Source organism: Heteronotia binoei, chromosome 4 (genome assembly GCF_032191835.1).
Source record: "Heteronotia binoei isolate CCM8104 ecotype False Entrance Well chromosome 4, APGP_CSIRO_Hbin_v1, whole genome shotgun sequence".
In the NCBI taxonomy this organism is placed as follows: Eukaryota; Metazoa; Chordata; class Lepidosauria; order Squamata; family Gekkonidae; genus Heteronotia; species Heteronotia binoei.
Window position 1 is genome coordinate 41,188,391 of NC_083226.1, and position 16,201 is coordinate 41,204,591.

The window sequence follows — 16,201 nt, forward strand, 5'->3', positions numbered from 1 at the left end:
TTTATTGTTTTTTACTGTTAATTTTAAATTGGTGTTTTAACTTTGATATGTAGGTTTTTATTGTTATTTTTGTATGTTGTGATCCGCCTTGAGCCCATTTACAGGAAAAGGCAGAATATAAGCCTATTAAATAAATAAAAATAAATAAAGGATATAGAGATGTCTATGAAAATAGAAAGCTTTAAATGAGGACAGGTCAGTGGCTGAAAGCCACAGTGGCTAAAGGGAAATTCCAGATTCAGAGGTGTTAAGGAATTTTACATACCTTATAATTATGAACCTTTGTTGGTTTTCCAACTTTTAGAAATGTGGTGTTCCTGACTGAGTCCCCACCCCCACAGTGGATCAGTTCATTTTGACGTCTGTTCCCTTAGTAACTATCTCAATCAAGGGTTGGTATCATTATATCTCTCATGGAAGAGTTTCATGGTTTGTTTTGCTTTCTGGAATGCAGGGTATATTCTGAACAGAGGTTAGGGAGAGAATTATGATTGGGAACAGAACTGATGAACTCTCCTTGAAGTTCTAGACCCTGACCTTTTACCTATGTTATTCTATGAAGGAAGAACTCAGTATTTTGTTTGAGGTGCTTGCATGATCTGCTCTTGGAGGCATCAGGATGATCATCCATAATAAAGACACTATGTTCTGTTAGTCAAAAGCCTTGGGTGAATTTCTCTTCCTTAGACATGTTCTTGGAAAGGGTGTGTGTGTGTGTGTGGGGGGCCTTCCTATTTGAAGTTTTCTCATAGCAGCAAGCTTTTGAATCCCAGTGGCAGGAGACAACATCAGGGGAAGGTCTTGGCCTCTATGCCCTGTTGCTGGCCCACCAGAGGAACTGATTGGCCACTGTGTGAGACAGGATGCTGGACTCAATGGACCACTGGTCTTTCTGATCCAGCAGGGGTCTTCTCAAGGTCTTAAGCAGATGAGGACTAGAAAGCTATCTTAAAACAATGAATGCTGAGATTACTAGAGATCTACATTCCACACTATAGTATACAGTCTGTATTTCTTTAATGTACCTTTGAAATGTACACTCAAAGCCTATGACACAGCCCTACTGAGCGTAAATGTTTTGACAACAGCAAAAAGAAATTATGGTGCCAAGTATATATACTATTAGCTGAAACAACACTGACACACCAGCATAGGCTTGCTCAGACTGGGAACTGGACATTAGTTCAATTTTACTTGATTACCCAGTCTGTTTTATATAAGCACTAATCCAAATAAGACATAAACTGAATATCAGCTGCTTGTGCAGTTGGAAGGGACAAAGGGAGAGATATACTTGAACCTTCCACTGAGGCATTCTGGTTGAAAACGGTCAAGTTACATTACTTTATGCCATAAGAACATAAGAGAAGCCATGTTGGATCAGGCCAATAGTCCATCCAGTCCAACACTGTGTCACACAGTGGCCAAAAAAATTATATATATACACACACACACACACAAACACACTGTGGCTAATAGCCACTGATGGACCTCTGCTCCATATTTTTATCTAACCCCCTCTTGAAGCTGGCTATGCTTGTAGCCATCACCACCTCCTGTGGCAGTGAATTCCACATGTTAATCACCCTTTGGGTGAAGAAGTACTTCCTTTTATCTGACTGCTCAGCAATTTCAGCGAATGCCTACAAGTTCTTGTATTGTGAGAAAGGGAGAAAAGTACTTCTTTCTCTACTTTCTCCATCCCATGCATTATCTTGTAAACCTCTATCATGTCACCTCGCAGTCAACATTTCTCCAAGCTAAAGAGCCCCAAGTGTTTTAACTTTTCTAATTGGGAAAGTGTTCCAACCTTTAGTCATTATAGTTGCCCTTTTCTGCACTTTTTCCAATGCTATAATATCCTTTTTGAGGTGCGGTGACCAGAATTGCACACAGTATTCCAAATGGGACCACACCATCGATTTATACAGGGGCATTATGATACTGGCTGATTTGTTTTCAATTCCCTTCCTAATAATTCCCAGCATGGCATTTGCCTTTTTTATTGCAATTGCACACTGTCTTGACATTTTCAGTGAGTTATCTACCATGACCCCAAGATCTTTCTCTTGGTCAGTCTCTGCCAGTTCACACCCCATCAACTTGTATTTGTAGCTGGGATTCCTGGCCCCAATGTGCATTACTTTGCACTTGGCCACACTGAACCTCATCTGCCACGTTGACGCCCACTCACCCAGCCTCAACAGATCCTTTTGGAGTGCCTCACCTCTATCTTCTGATAGACTTCTTTAAACATCCCTGGAATGACATACTGATGCTCTACAGCTTGGAGCTCCTCTCTCAAGGGCCAAATGTCTTTTAGAAAGACCTTCTTTCCTTCTGCATTTACACCTGCAATAAAATCAAAACCTTTATGTATATTGCACACTTCCAGGGCCACTGTTATAATGAAACACTCAAATGTATTGGGTGTTCTTTCAGCTGAAGCATTTCTCCTTGCTTCTCTATGAAAGAACCTTCCTCCTAGTGGTTTTCAGACTATAAAGATCATGAAGTTCTATAGAGCTAAACAATAAAATCCAAACAATTTATACCGTCAGTCCAAAATCACAGCAAACATTATTCTTGATAGACACTTGGCAGATGGATTTCAAAAACCAGAGTCATTTATATTCCTTTTTGTGGCAAAAAAATGATATTAAAGCCCACAGATTAGAAGTTTTATGAATCATGGCTAATTTTCATTTCCTCTTTTCTCTTCGAGGGCATATCATGGGATATTTCAGGGGTCGTCAACGGTAGCTCTCCAGATGTTTTTTGCCTACAACTCCCATCAGCCCCAGCCATTGGCCCTGCTGGCTGAGGCTGATGGGAGTTGTAGGCAAAACATCTGGAGAGCTACCGTTGGCCACCCTTGGGATATTTAGATGACATTTAAGTCAGAAGCGAAGGGAAAAATAGCAAATGACTTTTCTTATGGATTAAGAATGATTTGATATATTGCCCCCAATAATGAGCCACCAGTTGGAAGAGAAGGCAAAAGGGACAGATCTGAATTTCCCTTCTATACCAAGATGAAGACCCTAGGCAATAGACTGAAATGTTTTCCCCTAAGGCAGGTGTTTAAAAATTTGCCCACTCCATGCAAATATTAACCAATGTCAGGCTTTTTTAAAGGGTAAAAGAGAACAGTCAATGCACGTACATCTGTTTGTACATGTGCACATCTGTTTGTAAGAAAGAGCCAATGCTTGTTTGCTTTTTGAATGAAACCAGGGACCAGTCCTGGATGAATGTGGGATTTTAGCCACACGTTCAACTATACATGTGTTGGATGTAACATTCAGAATTACTTAACACAGATATACAAAGGGCAATCAAATGTACACTCCACACAAACCATATGTGCATTTACTGTAACTTGCAAACAGGGCTCAGGAATATATTTGAATGTAGGCAGTGACCTCAGAAATCTCTGAAGCCACCAGGGAAGAGGCTGAATAAAGTCTCAGGCAGTTGAAGGTGTGCCTTCCAGAGCCTGTGGAACTTCTGCCCCTCTGCATGTCTAGCAAACGCAGAAAAAAAATATTTAAAACAGTGAAGAGAGCAGAATAAATTATGCAAACTTGCTCCATTGGAATAATGCATGCAACTTGCAGAATTTAGATTGCATGGGTACAGAATTTTTTCATGTGCGTGCATGCATATTTCTGTGTAGCGTTCACAACCCTGACTTTTCCTTAGAAGACTAAATAGATCTGCTTGGCCACTGTCCAGCCATTCTTGCTTTACTTGAAGATTTACAATTTTCTGCTTGGGTGCGGGAGGCAATTCCTTTTACACAAGCAACATAGATACCATCTTTGCTAGCATCACAGTGTTGAAACATGGCCCCCCTCTCATTTCCAAGAAGATCCCCATAGACCTCCTACCATAGACTTCTCTACCAATTCTACTGTAGCTGTAGCGGTGACATATACCACCCCCCACACACCTAACTTTAAAATTACTTAATTACTTAAAATTACTTAAAAATTACATGCTATCTCTCCAGAGACCTGGTTGAGGTGGATCATAAAGTAAAAAACAATACAATAAAACCATTAAAAACATCAGTCTAAGAATTATAATAATAAAAACAACCCATGGACATCATAAAAAAGAAAATTCAGCAGCCTACAATGATATGCACAGAACAATCCTCATGCTAGGAAGAGACCATACAAACAGCTTTAAAAAACAAAACTCCTCAGTTAAAAGCCTAAGTAAAAAGAAATGCTTTGGCCTGGTGCCAGGCAAGAATCAAGCAGGACGGCAAAGCAAAGGTGAGGTGCCACCACTGTAAAAGCCCTGCCTCTTGCTGCTACCTGATTCTGCGGATAGTAGCAAAGAGGCCCCAAGCTTAACCGACAGGTAGTATATTCTTTCTATAATTTGGAATGCCCTCCCCCTTGAGGATTGCCTGGCATCCACTTAACTTTAACAGACAGTACATCAGCCATTCATCAAATCTATGGCTTCCCTGAACCCTGATCTAAAACTACTATTCTACCCACCTGCTCTAAGAGTGGACACTAAGGATGAAGATCTCTGAAAACTGTTCTAGCCAACTGGTACCCAAGGACTGTGAATATTTTGTGCTTGCTTTGCAAAATTTATTCTTATTTTGCTAGTCACAAGGAGACACAGGTAGTTATGCAGGGTCCTAAAGCCCTGCTTTCAACTGCTGGAAACTGCTCAGTCTGAGAAATCTCTTGCTTTAGAGACTTCTGCTAGTGTTGTTCACATAGTTTCAAGCACGTGCCCAAAGCCATGAGGACCAGAAACAAGACTGTTTCTGAAAAATGAGAGTTGAATTGTTAGGGAATATGCAAGCAGAGGACGCAGTTCTGTGTCTCTTGTAATATCTAACCTAACTCAGCAGTCTGTCCTTTAAAATCTGGGAAAACAGGCCATACATCTGTATGCACAGGCTTAGTCCTTTTCAAGGGCTAAATGTATGACTGGGCTATACCATTTCAGCCTACAAATGATGACTTACATGAATGAATCTCTATCCCTTTCCCAGACAAAAACACACCAGCAAACCATCCCCTACACAGAAAATTAGCATGCTAGGCAAAAGGCTTGACTCAAAACTTTACTGTACTGACAATTCAGTGATGCGACCTACTTCTCCACTGGGAATGGAAAAGCCCCCGATGGTTATACTTCCTCCTTAGGAACTAGAGCCCCCTCCCCCCAAATGCACATGATTCCCAATTATTTAGAACAGTCACTTTGGATTTTTAAAGTGATGCCTTACCTAAGGGTTCCTTCTCGAAGTCAATTCTTATAGTCCCTGCGATAGCATAGGCTATTACCAGAGGTGGTGAGGCCAGGTAATTTGCACGAGTATTCGGATGGACTCGGCCTTCAAAATTCCTGTTTCCAGACAGCACACCTACAGCTACAAGGTCTCCCTGTGCAAGAGAGGGAATGACATTAAAAATGGCTTCTGTTTCTAGTTACACAAGCATATAAAACCTGAGCAGACAGAAAAATAATCACCGCGATTCACCTCCAGTTTACTTTCTATTAAGAAACAACATAAAATGTTCAGTTATTTCCCCCTACAGACCACAGAGACACAGGATAAGTGTAGGCTAAACAGGTAGCGGGGCTTAGTTAACAGATGTTCAAATCTCAGTTTGGGATAGTAGATGATGAGAATATGAGTTTGCCTCCTGGAGGCCTATGTAACTAGCATCCACTAAGTTGACTGCTATCCCACACACATTTAACTGTGTTTTGCCAGGGGCTTGACAAAGACTGTTTTGACAGCCCTAGGAATGCCACACAAATAGGAGAATTTTCAGGGGGTGAGATGGAGAGGGTTGCAATAATGCTGCTAACAGGCTTGGAGAAAAATATCCAGTGTCTGGAAATGGACAACTGAAGCTTTTCATGACATGGGGGGAAATAACATCAGCTAGTAAAGAAGCCTTTACTAAAGGGGCAAGCGATTTTTTCCCTTCCGTTGGGAACCATCTTGGGAGTTCACCAGTGATACAGGCCTCTCTTAGTTCAAATGGCAAAAATGTACTGAGACTTCAGAACACCGACATATGAACCAGCCCCTGCTTCATTTACAGTACTGCTGTCAGATAACAGAGATCCCCTCTGAAGAATGACATATAACAATACTGAATCCTGAAATGGTTCAAGGGATCCATTTCTAAAGCCAAAGTAATCTATGAACAATTTCCCGTCAGTGCTATGAAGATTTCGACACAGCAAAGGCAGATGACACATTCACTGAGATCTCCCTCCTTAGACAGTGTTTCTTTGGCTTTTAAAAAACCTGTATTAGCTAATAAGAGTTCATTCTATTCTAAATATTCTGGGTCTTTTGGCCTCAAATCCCACAGCTTGCCTTGCCTTCTAATTCTGGGCTTATTGGAAGCCAATTGTTCTCTTTGATCTGATTTGTCCTCTTAACAAGCTACTTACTTGTTTTTCTCATACTTTGTCTTTTACTGACTTTTCCTACCAGTCTATAACAGAAAAACCAATAATACTGTGTAGCTTGTCAATTATGTCTGTTTGAAAAATATGCTAATAAATCATTACTATTTTTTCCACAGTTTTTGTATGTATATCTTACTTGTTTCCAATATCAAGTCAATCTACTTTACATACAATATATATTTAACACCAACCCAGATGTACAAAAAGCAAGAGTATGATGCACAAAACTAATCAGCTCAGCTTTACAATTACCAAATATAACACCGTACAAAGTCCATATAACTCTGTTTATCACAAGTTGAATATATGCCAAGTACTATTCACTTTGCAACTCTATTTATTGTAAATTGAATGTGTGCCAAATACTGTTCACTTGATGAGAAGTGAAGGTCAGTTTCTCAATGCAAAATTTCTTCATCAGAATGTGTAGTCTTCAATAGCACATCCTCAAATAAACTGGAACCAACAAATGTGTAGTTATATCCCAATCAATTGTAATTTTTATAAGGAATATCTACATCTCTCCTCTTGGCAAAGTTGACCTTTTCAAAAGGAGAGATGTAGATGTTCTTTACAAAGTACAATTTTAAATTTGCTAACTGTACAAGTAAGATTGAAGAATATACATACAAAAAACTGTTTTAAAAATAGTAATGATTTATTCGCATAGTTTTCAAACATAAATGTAATTGGCAGGCTACACAGTATAATTTTTTCTGTTAAGTCTTATACTGTGTCCCCTGTTTTTGTATTTTTTTCTTCTGGTACCGTCATTTGCGGGGGTTTTTAACACTGAAATTTTACTGCTGTTTTAAAATTACTGTTTTCTGTGTCTGTTCTTATGCTATCAATATTTGTTCAAGAAAAGTCTAAGGCAGGGGTGGCCAAAGTTGCCTAATGTAAGAGCCACACAGAATAAATATCAGATGTTTGAGAGCCGTAAGACATTAATATCAGATGTTTGAGGGCAGGCAGGCAAGCAAATAGATGGGGGAGAGAAAGGTGGAAAGAAAGCAACTTTAACTTTAAAAGCATTTTCCAAGCTGCCACCCAATGGGGCAGTGGGAGTTTCAAGAGCCACACAATATGTGTGAAAGAGCCACATGTAGTTCCTGAGCCACAGTGTGGCCACCCCTGGTTCTAAAGTAATGTTTTTGTGTGTTTTCATTTTAAATTTTGTCAAGGCACCTTGACTGCAATTTTAACTTAAAGGTGGCCAACATCTTCCTAAATAAATAGCTGAACATACAGAAGACAAAGCAGTTGAATTGTACCTGAGTAATAGCTTCAACAACAGATTCTGGTAGAGGTCCACTGTTGCCAATGCAGGTCATACATCCATAACCCACCACATCAAACCTGCAGATTATGAAACACATTACCAGAGATTTTTACTTTTAAAAAAATCACACAGCTGCCAAGAACAGCAACCCCCAAATGGAAGATAAAATTAGATATGCTAGTACATAAAAATTAGCATTTCCTCTCCTGTACCAGAATGTTACTGAGAGTCCTATATTTTGCTGGCTGCTGTGGAAGGAACACGAGGGAGAAGGCATTTTGATATTCTGTGCCAAAAGTCTCTGTTGACAAAATGCAGGCAATTATCCATCCCTATCTCAGGGATACTTCATGTGCAACAACAGAGTTAAACTGTTTCCAGATGAAACATCTTCAAACTAAGTGGGGACTTCTTGGGACTTAATGTGCAGAATGTTGCTATGATAGGGAAAGGAGTTCTAATCTAACAATATTTCTGATTTTTTTTTTTTAAAAAAAACAAGCATAAATTCAGTAATGCAGTCCTCCAACTGTAACCTGGAGTGGTACAGTAGAAAGTTTTACCTCCTCAGCTACCAGTTGTGTGAAGTGGGACCTTGCTGCAGTAATGAAGCAGCATTTATGGGTATTCTACAAACTGCTGGTGTTGGAAAGTGCTGTCAAGTTGCTTCCAATCTATGGTGGCTCTGTAGGGTTTTCAAGGTGAGAGACATTCAGAAGTGGTTTGCCATTATGTGCCTCTGCATAGCAACCCTGGACTTCCTTGGTGGTCTCTTATTCAAGAACCAACCAGGGCTGACCTTGCTAGCTTCTGAGAGCCAAAGATCCAGCCAGCCTGGACCATGCAAAATAGATGGGTAAATAACTCCATCTTTCTTCCTTCATTTTTATTATTAAAGAAAGGACAACAAAGGCAAATCAATTCAGATTCACATACATAGGATCATCATCTGGCCTGGCTGCTGATTGACACCTAATCATAAAAATCCTACCTGTATGCTGTCTTTTTCAGCCACTTTGTTTTCATATGTAGTTTTCTTATTTTGTTACATGTATTTATTAACACGTTTATAGACCACCATATTTATAGAATAAAGGGAACCCCCACTCCAGAGGCAGCAAGTCTCTGAATAGCACTCCTAGAAGGCAACATCAGGGAAAAAGCTTGGCCTCTGTCATGATCCTAGGTCTAGTGAGGCCTACAGGCTCCAGAAAAGCCTGTATCAGAGTAGCTATAGGGACTACATTTCCAAAGATTCCTTCTGTCCCTCTGATTGGGTGGGCAGCAGTTTTGGAGGAAAAATTTTCCCAGTGGAGATCAGAGGGGTGGGACCTGGAAGGAAGGAAATAGAGAGGGAGGGTTGTTCTCTCTGGAGAGGCTGCAGTCAGGAGAGTTCTCTCTGGAAAGGCTGAGATGGAGAGAAGGCTGCAGCTAGGAGGGTTCCTTCATCCAAAGAGTGGTGAGTTAGTTGGAATTAGAAAAAGGGAATGTATAGTTAGTCATGTCAAGGCTTTTTATTTTGCTTTGTACTACCTTTACTGTTTCCATATTTACTGTTGCACTAAAGGTTACAACCCATTTGCTGTTCTTGAGCACTTACAAGAAACTTGTTATTGTTATACTGCCTGGGTCCTCACATCTCTTTGGCCATGATCAAAAGGTACTTGTTAAGAAGAAAGACACAGAGGTCAGGTGGGTGCTCTGGGCCCTCCCAGATAGACCTGTACCAGAGTGGTGGCAGCCAGTAAAGGCCCTCCCTGGTCCCCTGTGACAGCTTTTATGATTGGTTTGCTGGCCCTCCATAGCAACTGGTTTGCCACTGTGAGAAACAGGTTGATGGACTAGATGGAGCTCTAGTCCGAGCCAGCAGGAAAGCTTTTTATAGTCATCATTTCTCAACTGGGAGACTGTAAGCTCCAACTTGTAGATTAGCAATTAGCAATCATTATGACATATCCTGATTAAATACACTTAACCCCCCCCGCCCCCATTTTTTCACAGTTGAGGGACCATCTCCTATCTTGAAGCACAATCAAACAAGCCTCCAAAGTAAGAGAGCAGGAAACCATCTTATACCCTAGTTGAGCAAGATAAGGCATCACTCCACTTTCTCTCAGGTAGTAAGTGACCACCCCACTTCCAGGAGAAAGGCTAGTTTTAATGTATGGCTTCACAGTCAGGCCAGCTTCCACAGCTTTTTTTGCAAGCAATCCTGAAAAAAGAGAGAGACAATCATAGCATTATATGACAATAAACATATGAAGCTGTCTTATGTGAAGGAGGAAGCTATTCTACAATGTGCTGATTTGAACCCATTCACTGTATTCCAAGGCATTTGTTTTCAAAGTAAAGAATTTGGATTTTAGACCTCCTTTACCACATTTAGAACATTTCGCTAGCATATTATGAATGAGAACACTGACTGAACTCCAGATATGATCTACCTTAGCTGGTAGAGGTTTTCCAGACACAGATCTAGATAATGTTATTGGGGTTTTTTTACTGCCAGAGGTTGAATCTCAAACCTTCTGCATGCAAAGCAGGTGCTCCACCCCTGAGTGACATCTCTTAAAATGTACAACCTCTAGCCTTCTGGCAATAACAGGGTAAGAATCAATAACATTTCTCAGTGGCAAACATCATATATGACCCACCAAGCTCTACACAGTTAGCACATTTTTGAATAATGATACCACAAATCCTATGAGTTCTGAGTCCAAACCATAGTAAAAAGAGGGCTTCTTAATTTTACCTGTTTATTCCTGGTCACCAAAATACCAATGTTCTGGAGGAGAAAATGGGAACTATTGCAGTCGTTAAGGCTTCTGATGTATATTTCACTGATCTTGCTACATGGATTCCTGATTCTGTACTCTGGAGACTGAAATACTACAATACACTTCACCTGGGGCCGCCCTTGAAGACAGTTTGGTGGTATTAATTTGCACACAATGCAACAGTCTGCATTTAACTAATACAGACTGCTATGTACCTCTGACTCTGATCTTAAAATAGATCTATTTTTCTTCCAGATTCAACTGAAGGAGCTGGTTTTAGATTTAGATTAAGAGCACACGAAAGCTTACATTCTGAATAAAACTAAGTTTGTCTTAAAGGTGCAATCTACTCCTATTTTGTTCTGCTACTTCAGACCAACATGGCTGCCTACTTGGATCAATTTTCAAAGTGTTTTGCAACCTGAGACTCAAAGTCCTTCCTAAAACAAACCTGTATGACATCTTATCACAGTGCCTAGTTGTGCTGGCATTCAGACAGGTCTGTTCATTGGTGCTATCTTTGTTTAGATTTCGCTTCAAACTTGCTGGAACAGCCTTCTGGAAAAAGATGTGCAGACTTTCCTCTCTGGTTTCTGCCCAGAGGGCACATTTCTATTTTAGATGGTTTTTAAAAAAAGGATATGGGTATTCTGCTGACATTGTGTTATAACTAGATCCTTGTTGTTCCATTGATTTGCTGATTTTATGGATGACTATACATTTTAATGATTTGAGGAGTTCCCTGAACTTACGGCAGATACAGGATACATTTTTTCAAATAAATAAAAATACAACATTTCCATGGAATCCCATCCACATTTAACTACAACTATGGCTACAGCTAGGCAGATATAACACATGAGAACTGAGAGGATATATTCATTTTCCAAGTAGTTGTTTTTAGCACTCATTCTTTGAGAACCCTGGGTATTACAGTTTGGTGAGAGTGCTTGGTAACCTCTAAAAGAGCTTGTATCATCTCCAGTGTGGTATAGTAGTTATGAGTCGCAGACTCTAATTTGTTTAAACAGGCTTGATTCCTTGAGTTACCTTGGGCTAGTCACAGTTCTCTGAGAACTCTCTCAGTTCCACCTACCTTACAAGGTGCCTGTTGAGGGGAGAGGAAGGGAAAGGCACCTGTAAACTGCTTTGAGACTCCTTAGGTTAAAGAAAAGAGGGGTATAAGAACCAACTATTTTTCTTCCCTCCATCAAACTACAGTTTCTAGGGAGAAACCAAGAGAGTTGACCAGCTATATAAACTGATGCAAGCCCTTATAGCACAGGCATGCCCAGAGAAGGATCCAAGATCAGACACATGCTCAATGAATGAGACAGTATGCACAGCCAAGATTAAATGGTCTTGTCACAGTCAGTTGGTCAAACTCCTTCTAAAGGAACCATGTTGGCAGTCACTAGAGAATCTTTGAGCCAACCTCTGCAAATTTTGTGATGGAAAAATGGTTAGTGTTTGTAGAAAGACTGAGTGCTTTATGGCCTCCTCTGAACACATTGAAAGTCTATCATAAACCAGGCACAGCACACAGAAAACAGCACAAAGGGCACTGTGTTGCTCTCTGAGAATGTTTCAGACTGATGTGTGTAGAGGTCACTCCAGGAAATTTTGTTTTATTAACTGAATTGAGACAGCTGGCACAAGTCTTTTAGAATTTCAGTCACTGGCTCAAGAGGTTTTAATCACCCTTTGTCATGTTCAAGTGCTTTGGATCAAGGAACAACTTCCAGAACCAGGTATGAGTAGACCAACATTCCATGCAGGCTTGCATTACAAATTGCTTCAAACATTGCAATGGTCGGCAGGGCAGCCATTAGCTTTAGCATAAATAGTTTCCTAACAGTGAAGCAAGCTGAATATACTGCTTGAAGCACCAACTAGATCTGGAGCAAGCCCTTCCCCAGCTATCATGAAGAACAATGGTTTCATCAGTGAGGCCATCTTAAGTGGGGGGAAGGAAGCAGCTGAGCACCTCTCCTTGTGCATGGATCCAGTTCAGCTGAAAATCTCCTCTCTTAACAGTGTTTTTTATTTAACATCCGCTGTCGTTACTATTAGATCTTGATTCATGTGAGTTGCTTTGGGAACCGTTTTTGATCAAAAAGCCAGTATAAAACGAACAAACAAACAAAAACAAACAAATATACATCTTTTCTCAAAATTGCCAGTTGTTCTAGATGGTGGGAATGGATTCTTGTACTTTAATAAGAAAAAGACTGGACTTTCTTATGCTATGTTGTATCCAAAGACTTCTTCCAGCTAAGTCCTTCTGTGCAAGAAGAAGTCTGCTGGACAAAGTATTAGCAGAACAGAGTCACTGAGTTCAATCCATATTCATATTCTACTTGTTAGTCCCTGATCAGGATGTGGAATCGTGTGGTATAGCCCAGTCTCATCAGAAGCTAAGCAGGGCTGGTACTTGGATGGGAGACCACCAAGGAAGACTCAGCAGAAGAAGGCAATAGCGAACCACCTCTGCTTCTCTCTTGCCTTGAAAACCCCTTGCTTGGGGTCACCACAAATCAGTTACAACTTGATGGCACATAAACATAGGTTACGATCCTCCTTATTTTGGTGGGAGATGGGTGCACAGCAGGAACAGAGTGTCACAATAGTAGTAAGTGGATTGGGTGGACACTCCAGCTGCTCCAGAGGAATTATCTTCGGTACATTAAGAACATAGACTATTTGGGGAAAGACACTGCAGCTATCACCAGTTTCATGCATCTTCCTCAATCCCCTTGAGGCAGAAAAGAAAGGGAGAGACAGAGGGGGAACTGATGTGTATCCACAGAGCTACATTATGATTCTTGATGAGCAGAGAAACAGCAGAGGGCTGTAGATGCTGTATATGCCAAAGTTCCCTGAAGGGCACATGGAGGTGTGCTGCCTATGAACTTGGAGACAGCTGTTATTCACCACAGGCAACTAAACCCCTGCTTAACTGCAAGGCTCTGTTTGGTTCTGTCCCCTGCCCTCAGGACTCCCGGCTCTGGAGACTTATAGAACAGAACAGGGTCTTCAGACAATCTGTTGGGCAAAGGTTATCACAGGGAATATTTTTATCTTTCTCCTCACCTTCGAATCCTGAATGAGAACTAGAGTTGAAGTGATGCCACATGGTTGGTTGCACCTACCTGCACCCAGCATAACAGATGGATTACTAGTGTTGGTACAGCTGGTAATGGCAGCAATCACAACTGATCCGTGAGCGAGTTCAAACTCCTTGTCATTATAAACAAATTTCACATGGCTGCTATGATGCTCATGGGCAATTTGGAAGCCTTTAAAACCTTGCTGCAAGAAAAAGCAAACACAGAAACAATGGGAATTTGGTGACTAATGTTAAATAAAGAAGAGAAAGGCCATGAAATTGCACTATGTCTGCTGCTGGTAACTTCCACTGAGAACAGCTAACTTAACTCTTCATGGAGCAGGGCTTGCTATAAAGATAAAAAAAATGGGGGAAACAGTTTATTGTATTTATTTCATTGTCAGCCTGCCTGTCTTGGTGACTTACAAAATGTTACAAAAAATGCAATACAAATGGTTTACAGCATACTCAGGAAAAAGTGAGGTATAAAATTTAAATAAAATACATAAAAAAATTCATACTGGCTTTAAGCTGTCGGAAGCAGTATTATCTTTTTCAAGAAGCTTAAATGCAGTTGCAGGCTCAGAAGAACTCTTACCTTGGCTCCTAAGCAGGTCTCAAAATCCTTCTTCATTTCAGAGACCTCCACTTTGTCCTGGGGCCTCTTTGGGCCACTGCAGCAAGGTACAACAGTCTGCAAATCCAACTCCACAATCTGTTGTGGAAAAAGAGACCCTTCTGAGATGTTACCAAAGATTGCAAGGCACTCTTCTCCACATTACTTTCAAAGCTCTAATTCAACAAAGTAACTTTGAGAACATGTCTCAATGGCATCATTTAAGAACACAAGAGCAGCCATTTTAGATCCATCCAATCATCTATCTTGTCTGGTTCACTGTGTGATGCCTCTAAGAAGCCCACAAGCAACACATGGAACCCCAAACTGGTCCCCTGTTGCTGCTCTACATTCTTTTGATGATTATTGCCTCTGAACATGGATATTCCATTTAATTATTACGGTTCATAGCCAGTGATGGACCTATCCTTGAATGTGTCTGATCTCCCTTTAAGGAATCTCCCTTTAAAGATCAAGATCCAGACCCATATAGCCAATCCAGCATTAACTAGTAACTGTTATGGGTAGAGGTGTGTGACTCTGAGAAACCCTATGGGAAAGAGAGAGCTTACATACAGCAAAAAAGCCCTAAGGAAAAGTCAGGTGCATTCCATCTCCTGGGTGACTCCTGGGGCACATAGTACCAGTGGTGGAGGACAGATTCCACCTTTTCCAGCTATGTATCTTAGCTAAAATTTCCAGGCACAGAAAGACTTCCATGCACAGGATTGTGACTTCCCAGTCTCCCCATGAAATATCCTTGGGAATGCTGTTTCTGCAGGATGGGGGTACCCAAGGTAAGTGTGGGGGGAAGACTGCATTGGCAAAAAAAAAATAAAAAAAAAAATCACCCCTGCCTTGTACTTGCAGATGCTGCTTTGTTTCTGTTTCCAAAGAAAGAAGTTGCCAAGTTAGACTCAAGGAAGCCAAAATGAGGGCACACCACTAAGACAAATTCGCCCACGATGTGATCAGCACTTTACTAACCAGTCAGCTGATAACAAGTAACCTGAAGCTCCCTGCTACCCCCCATCCTCCATGCCACTGGAGACTCTTTGGATTTTATCTCCAAGATTCATAAAGCAACCAATGGTAACACACCAGGGGCTGCCCTCAGGCATCATGTTGGGGAGTGGTAAACTGGAATTTCGCTCTCCACCTGTAGAGAGCTTTGGGGCTGACTTTTTAAAATTAAAACAGCAGGGCCATTTCACTTTAAAAACCAAACCAGAGGCAATTTAAGACCTCTTTAACCAAACCAAGGCCATTGCCAGAGCAGGATTCTGTAGCTGGGATAAAGCAAAGCTTCGCATATAATACTTGAGAATTACGGTATGTAAAACTGAAAGCAATAAGAAAAGGTACCCTGCCATTTTAATGAAGCTGAACTGTATTTGGTTTAACCAGTTACAGACTCTTAGAAAACTGAGATTCCAGTTCTCTGGGTTGACAAACAGCCATAGTACTGTTAACTGTCTATCAGGTAGCAGTAAAATTTTAACTTCTTAATACTAGGTACTGGGACAGAAAGAGGAAAAGTCGTCTTTCAGTGCAATCCTAAGGAAAATTACTTCAGTTTAAACCAACTGAAAAGAATGAATTTAGACTGGAGTAACTCTCCTCAGGATTGCACTGTTTATGTTCCAATTATAAACCCTGCAGAATCCTTGGATTGGCCACTGGTGGTTAACAGAATGTTGGGCATAGACCTTTGGTCTGATCCAGCAAGGCATTTCCTTCATTCTTACCAGGCAATGCATGCTGGGATAGGATGATTATTTATTATTATTATTATTTGTAATTCATCATCTGACCTGAATCTTTATGATGATATGATTTCACTTTTACTTTGCAACTGTGTGCTGGAAATGTTATTTAAAAAAAAAATTAAGGCAAAGATTCTCAGAAACCCAAACAGATGGAACAGACTGTTCATCACGAGCACT

The 16,201-nt window shown here is 40.7% G+C and overlaps 1 protein-coding gene across 2 annotated transcripts in view; it reads right to left on the reverse strand.

Annotated features, from left to right (window-relative positions):
- ACO1 (aconitase 1) overlaps nt 1–16,201 on the reverse strand; it is a 41,493-nt gene that overhangs the window by 6,584 nt on the left and 18,708 nt on the right. For both annotated transcript variants that reach the window (XM_060237176.1, XM_060237177.1), the window contains 6 exons: nt 14,238–14,354; nt 13,683–13,842; nt 9,830–9,965; nt 7,746–7,830; nt 5,267–5,423; nt 2,228–2,352 (listed from right to left, as the gene is read on the reverse strand). In XM_060237176.1, the coding sequence (XP_060093159.1) occupies nt 2,228–2,352; nt 5,267–5,423; nt 7,746–7,830; nt 9,830–9,965; nt 13,683–13,842; nt 14,238–14,354 (780 nt within the window). The remainder of the gene's footprint in view (nt 1–2,227; nt 2,353–5,266; nt 5,424–7,745; nt 7,831–9,829; nt 9,966–13,682; nt 13,843–14,237; nt 14,355–16,201) is intronic.